Source organism: Opisthorchis viverrini (genome assembly GCF_000715545.1).
Source record: "Opisthorchis viverrini unplaced genomic scaffold opera_v5_32, whole genome shotgun sequence".
In the NCBI taxonomy this organism is placed as follows: Eukaryota; Metazoa; Platyhelminthes; class Trematoda; order Opisthorchiida; family Opisthorchiidae; genus Opisthorchis; species Opisthorchis viverrini.
The window spans coordinates 1,243,294-1,250,670 of record NW_008751687.1 but is presented as its reverse complement, the minus strand read 5'-3'; the positions used below and the strand labels follow the sequence as shown (position 1 = coordinate 1,250,670).

Genomic DNA, 7,377 nt, shown 5'->3' with positions numbered 1-7,377 from the left:
CCTATTCTCACTCGGAATGATTTGTCTGATAGGAACGCCTTGATCCAGCGAAGGATTTTCCCTTGAATCCCGTAAGACTCGGGTTTGTGGAGCAGCGGGACGTGTGGGACCCTATCCTTCTAACCCAACCTGGTGAAAGGTCGTCGAGTCGAAAGTACTTAGCTTTTTCAAACGAGCAGGAGATCGTTCCTAACGGTTAATTTGACCTAACAAATGCATAGAGCTGTACCCGAGTGTGCTGCTCTATTCATTAATTCATGGATTGATGCACAAGAACGAGGCCTTCGCCCAAGTTTTCATGGTTGGTTTGTTCTTGTCGTCCGGCGGCTGACGTTCACCCGGAAGACACAAGTAAGAAATGTGTATCACTGCCCTTTCAGTTCTCAGTGTGGTGCATAGTATTCTGAATTGGGTTCCAGAAGTAGCGAGGAGAACCGTCGGATGGAGGTAACCCCGAATTGAGTAAAACGTTTGCTTAATGAAAAAGTGCGTTCTTAGCTTCAAAATCGTTATAACATCCTCGACGTGTGTGCCGGTTAAACGGTAATGTTGGGTTGGCCAAGCCTTGTTCAAAGAGGGCATAAGTAAAAATCAGGTCCCTTGGTAGACGAAGTTAGTCCAGGGGAAAGAGACACCACGAGAAGAGAAGCTCTTTGAAGTTCACCCATCTGAGGCCAGTAACCATTATCATCAGACACGCAAAATGCGGGTTCTTTCTTACGTGCTTTATGAGTAGACAACTTGGTTGGTATATTTAAGAAGCTATCCACGTTAGCCCCGTAGGGTATTCGGAAGTCTATGGGAGTAATAAGGGAAAGGGTGCGCCGAATCATCCGTAGAACAGCGAATGTCTTTTCAACCGACTTTACGTGGCACAGTGAGAAGGACATATCTGAAAAGAAACAGACACTTGAATCTATTCTGGCATCTGTCCTGGTGATGTCTTCTGGTTCATTCTCACCATATACGACAAAGGCTTTCTATGAGCCTCCTCCGGGGAGATATGTACGCACTTTTCGTCATTCAGAAGAAAGTGCCAGTACAATGACCACTACTTGGAGCGTTCACATCCATTTGGATGGCACTGGTATTAGGACGTCAGGACTTCAAGTCGTCCGCAAAAAGTAGACCTGGACTTGCGAGAACATTTGAAAAGATCGTTGAACTAGTTCAGAAACAGAAGTGATTCCAGAAAGTATCCTCGAGGAACTGCAATAAAGACCGGCGCAGAGAAAGAGGTTGAGCGCACTTTCACTCGGAATGTTCTGCTTGATGGGAACGTTTCGATCTAGTGTAGAATTATCCATTTCATTCCGTAAGACTAGGGAATATGGAGCCCCTGGACGCGTGGGCTCGAAAATTATGGCACGCGTCCTATGCTTGTATTGAGCTGCCCAGAAATACGAGTATGTACGCCACGCAGAAACGGTTAGGAGAAAGCCATTTTCGCCTGGAGACATCAAGTAGTTGTAAGTAAGGTGATCTAGGGTGGCTCGCTTCAGAAGGCGTTCCATCACCTTGCACGGCACATTAGTGAGGCTAGCAGACCTGCGGCGGCCAGATGATAGTTATCACCGCTATAGATTGGCGTGACAATCGCTTCCTTCCAATCAGAGAAGAGATTGCCTTCGTTAAACGACTGACAAAACGAAGTGAGTTGCTCGTGTGAACGGGGTTTCTTCAGGATCCTTGGGCGGACCTCGTCTCTGTCCTCAACGCGCTGAATGAGTCGATATTGTGGCAGATTTGACGAATGTCCTTCACCTTGAAGACCATGACGGTTAGTGGCCGTCCGTAGTTACGTCTTGACAAGAGTGTGTGACGAGGACGCTGGGGCTGAATACAGAACTGCAGAGTGTTCTCTGTAAACCTCGGATAATTGGGCTGAATATAGAACTGCATAGTGTTCGCTGTAAACCTCAGAAAATGCCGTTGGGTCACTCGTGGGTTCTCCGTTCCTGTCCCTCAAGGGGAACGCGGATGGCTTGTTTCTGCGGCGATGTCTTAAGTATTTAAACAGCACATTTCTGTTTTTTCATTGTCAGTTACCTACAACGGTCTGCGCTGGCGTCGTATTACTTGTGGGTCCAAGTTCACCCATAACGTGATACCACTTGGACATATTTTGTCGCAGAGACACTTCTCAAGGTTCTCCGTTTATATATCACCCACAATTAGGCCGCCATTAAGAAACCAGTGTGTTCTATTTGGCCTATAGAAAACCAAGAATCGCTCGAAAAACCGACTAAACTTTCTGCCAGCTCCACTTCGCCACTTAGAAGACTTTCGCGTTGACTGAAATGTTGATGCGAACATATGAAATACAAAATCGTCAGTCTATGGACAACGAAAACGTGGGAGAGGGCGACCAATTTAGAGTCGCCTGAAACTACAAACCCTTTGTCACCACTTGTACTCTGCATTCACTAACGGTCGGACTACATGTTGGTAAATGAAAGTACCATATCTAACAAGAAATGCAGCTCAAGGTGGTCACTAGTTTTCGATTTTCAGAGACCATTTTATCCCAATAAAAAGGAACCACGGTTGTAGTTATTTACTCAGGATTTGCCACATTCAGATTCCGGTTTTCATATGGCAACGAACTCTCCTTAAAGGAATATGCAAACCATGGCTTTCACCTGTTAATGGCCAGCGAAAACAACCCAACCAGTTAGCGAAAGCCTTAGGTCGTTGGAAACTCGAGGTACACTCAGCTGATGAAACATCGATCGGTTAAGTTCAAAACATATTGAGCCGAAGCTCAGCATCTGTGGAAGGAGCCCAGTCCCGGTGAAAAAGGATATCTGGTCGCAACCCTGGTGGAGATCCCTTAATACGGAAGTTAGTTTTTGTGGGCTTTCTGCCCTTCACTTTGCATACCAACTGATGGTGATTAAAGGGGATGCTGCTGCCGTCCAATCAAATGATGTAACACTGAAATTCGTCCGTTTGGAGTTGAGGATCTCCTGCTGTTTTCTGTAGGATGTACAAATATGATTCAGCGTTAATTTTGTCTAGTTGCCGGCTCACTGCCCTCTAGGTTGACGGCAAGACAGGTTTCAAAGAGGACTTTTTGTGGTGCCAACTTGGACTAGGATATAGGATTTTAACACAACGTGCCCAGAAAATCAGTTCGCCTCGGTGGATTTATGTAACTGGCAATGCCGTAAACCGCAGATGGATGAAAACTGGCCTCTCATCTGTAGAAAAAGAAAATTAAAAGATCACTTGGGATAGCCCGAAGATACTCTGCAATGCCCATGGCCTACATCGGTGAGCATAGTTGTATCTGCTTTTGACAGAACAGATGCTACACAGCATCAAAGCCCACACCTACATCCAAACAGAGAATACATCTACTCACCACTCCCAGTGGTAGACAGGAAAGTCTTGATCGCTATGCATCACCTACAGATTAGAGCTGATAGCAGTACTTCGGGGACTGGTGACTATTTCTCAAGCACACACTTTCTCTCCTGGTATTATCCAACTCATTTAATAAACACTCGATTAACCAGTTAGCTTACAAGTTCATCCCCGCCAGCCCTTACACATATGATACCCATACCACGCTTCTGCGCGCTTGTGTCGGCTTTTACTAGATCCCTTGTAATATAATACCGCATGTTAGCAAACTCAGCCCCTGGTCGCTAGTCTACTAAATGCAAATCTATCTACTTCCTACTCCATGTGATCATTTGTCATCACCCTAGTTGCAGCAGACGCCAAGTTTTTCTTTCTGTGTATATTAATACATATCCAGCTGAATCATCTCAAATGTGACTTCCGTCGCGGGCCTGTCCAAAAACTGAAGCATGTCAGGCCAATGATGGCACGTGCCAGCCATACTCAGTTTGATAGCACACCTGCAACTGTTCCATTGCTCCTCTCAAGTGTGCCCTCTTGCCCACTCGTTTCATTGTCCCTAACGGCCACAATGACATTCATTTCAACCTGTTGGACTACTCGTTCGAATTCAATCACCTCTGTGTCCCCATCCAACCTAACCCCTGCACCTGACTTCCTACGACAGTGCAACCAGTGAGTCTGCCTGTTCTCAGATTCACCATATTGGTTGAGACTAAACTTGCCATGTTCTCCCAATTCGAACTATCTCATCTCCACCTCCAATTTTGCTCGTTATGTCTCCGGCCATTTACCCAACCGCCCAAAGTCACCCATGGCCAGCAATGGTTTTCCAGTTTTAGTTCATGTCAGCCGACTGAGTCTCTGAATTAGTCGGACCTCATGCCTATTGTTCCCTACAAGTTGCAAAAGAAACATATTATTATTATTATTTAATCGAGTACCTCCCACTGTTTATGACAGTGTCCCCTTTTCGCACAATCCCCACTTCCCGCAGATCCCCATATCATACGCCAGCCTGACTGTAAACGCATGATCATGCCAGACGGTATTCCACTCACAAGTTGGAAACATACATTATTATTACATTATTACGTTTATCTCCAAGATTTATTCCCAGTTGGTTGGGTGAGACATCATCAGGCAAGATCATGATGGTACAGTCAGAATGAAGGTCCTGTAGACGTTTGTTGTGGGTGCTCTGGAATATACGAAAACGAGCATTGACACAGAAGTTGAACAAGGTCTGACACGGATCAGGTCACGACTAAACATGCACGAACTAAATGCAGTTGAAATCAGTGGAAGAGAAACCGTTATTTGTGATATCTACAGACCAGATTCTTGCATCTCAAGGATGGTTAGCAACAACACAAATGAGTAGAGGGCACAACCAACAGGATCTTCAATATGTGATGAGAAAGTGTAAACCACCGAAAATAAAAAAACCGGAACAACGAAACTGGCGAAGGAGTTTTTTAGCGCTCCGGATGCCAATTTGAAAGAAAATTAAAAAACATTTCGGGGGTAGCTGTGGCCTATACAGTTTATTTTATGGTCACTGTCACTAAAAACATAACCAAGAATTTGGAGATAGAGAAATCGTAACAGGGATAAATTGCAACTCGAACCTCAGGATGCCGGTGTACAGTGAAATATTATGAACTCGTTTGGGTCATTATTGCAGCGGAGCCAGGTGGGGAAGTTCAGTGGAGAGTCAGTGATCTTTTGTGGAGAATAAACTGAAAGTACGTCGATATGGTCAGGTCCGGGGAAAAGGTCGGGTGGTTTAAAAAAGGCTCGTCCCAGTTTCGGTGGAACGGTGAGTAATTTGTTCGTATTTGAATGTATGACTCATAAAAGTTGCGGGGCGACAATCCAAAGTACGGAGAGATTAATTAAAAGCGCAATTGGAATATTGTATGGCAGAACACTACCATCATTGCACTTTTATACTTCGATTGCTGATAACCCATCTAGCGGACATCATGTTTGACAGGATCGGATCGGAGATGTGCAACTCTTTAAACAGCGCTAGTTTGGACCAACCAAGCGCATCCACGCAGACAGAAGAAAGCTGACGGAGGGTCATGGACTATTTCGATGCAGTTAGATGTCCGTGTAGATGTAAAGTGTGGATCGGTCGTTGTGGATAATGACCACATGAGGCGTTCGCGGCAGCTTAGGCTGAAGAGCAATGCCCAGGACTGAGGAGCAAATGCTAATGCCGATTTGCAAGGAAGCCATTTACTGCAGGGAGTGTAAGCATTTCATCTGAAACAGGTTAACTGAAACGTGCTTCGGCCAATTTTACGGCAATGAACACAAAGTTTGATGCAACTCCGTCATGCCAATCAGGTCTACGAGCCGCCATTAGTTGCAGACTACGCCGGTTGTAACGTCCTCTGAGTTTGTTCAAAAGCACTACAGACACCAGTGGGTATCTGAATGACCAATCTCGGCAAACACTTCTTTCAGAAGCTCCCTGTTATTGACGTCTGCCCCAGTTTTTTAACTTACCACGTGACAAATCCATTTACTCAGAGCATCATATTTCGGTATGAGAGCGATAAAAATGAGGCTTGATTCTGGTTGCTTAGCATTTCATGTTGCCCAAAGAAAAAATCTCCTGGGTTTTGTTTTGCACCCGACCCTTCGCACGTTGTTAAGAGGAATGCGCCACTTGCATTATTTGATGTGTAAGGATTTCTTCTATCCGATTGAAAAATGTATTCAGTGAAGTTCTCTGCAAGCTCAAGTGAATATTGAACCATATAATGTGGATAACTATTGGACACTTTTGAAGAGACGGTCGTAAGTCAAGAGCGTATAAGTGGTATACATTCCCCACCGTGAAGATAGTTGTAGTTGAGTTTGAATTCAGAAGACCTAAACATATGTACATGAGTGAGTGAAGGCGGCCACGAGATTCGAATTCGTCTTTTGGTTATTACCATGAATGATGCATGTAGCCATTATATTTAACTATTTATGTGGCCTAAGTACCGCTCTGTCATAGATTAGTCACTCGCGGAACGAACAGCAGGCTATTGAGTACGACTTTTTGTACTGCCCAAATTCCAAAAAGACGTGAACGGATGTATAACTGTCGAGAAATGATTGTCATATTTATTCGTGACTTAAATTTGATACCTACACTGATATACCAGCTTGATGATTCGGACGAATAACGTTGAGACCCCAGAACACACCACACAGAGTGCATCTAAAAACCAGCCGTTTTTCCAGTTTTCGTGTAAATGGGTTTATGAACAACAATGTAGTGGCTTACAATCTGCAATCAACAGCATGTTAGTGATGTGACTCAACCGATGCATTCCAGCTGTCCTGCATGAACGGCGCTTTTTACATCCCACAGTTTGACCAGGCATCACAGACAAAGATTCTCGATATGATTGGTGGATGCTCGCTACATTCGCTTTGTTGCCCACCACAAGTGGCTAATTTGTTCCTTGTTATTTGGCTAGACGTCATGAACGTTGGGAAGCATGTTAGCTATGAGCGTGATCCGGGCTCGTTCAATTGGATGGTACGCGCAACACGAGCTGCGTTTATCTTCCATAGATAACTCCATAGATAACTGAGCAATACCAGCCAACAGCCTCAGGTTTTCCCTAATTCATGGTATATCCTGTGGTTATCTTCCCCCGTAAAGGCTCGCGGCATATACCTGTTACGCTGTTTCAGTCAAAAGCTTCTCAGCGGTAACTACGCGGCAAATTACTTAGCGCTATATGTAAACGGTGACGTTACTGCCAGTAATCATATCATACTGTTCCCTGGGCAGTATCAGGTGGTTTTACAAACAAAACTTGACCTAGGCACTTGTGAGAATTGGGTTTCGTACGTATATCGGTATAACCAGACGAACTAGAAATCCGGAATTCAGCGAAGTGTAACAACCAGCACCGACCAACAACCACCACCAACCGGATAGTTTGAAATTTCTGATCCGGACAGAGTATCAGCTTCTGATGTGATTCGGGT

General features: G+C 44.8%; 1 protein-coding gene across 1 annotated transcript in view; it reads left to right on the top strand.

Moving 5' to 3' along the window:
* Positions 1 to 1,561: 1,561 nt before the first annotated feature.
* The window catches only part of T265_02522 (hypothetical protein), a gene marked incomplete at both ends in the record, with an annotated part of 66,257 nt that continues 60,441 nt past the window's right edge, over positions 1,562 to 7,377 (top strand). Inside the window, one exon of the mRNA XM_009166785.1 lies at positions 1,562 to 1,652. Within this exon, the coding sequence (XP_009165049.1) occupies positions 1,562 to 1,652 (91 nt within the window). The remainder of the gene's footprint in view (positions 1,653 to 7,377) is intronic.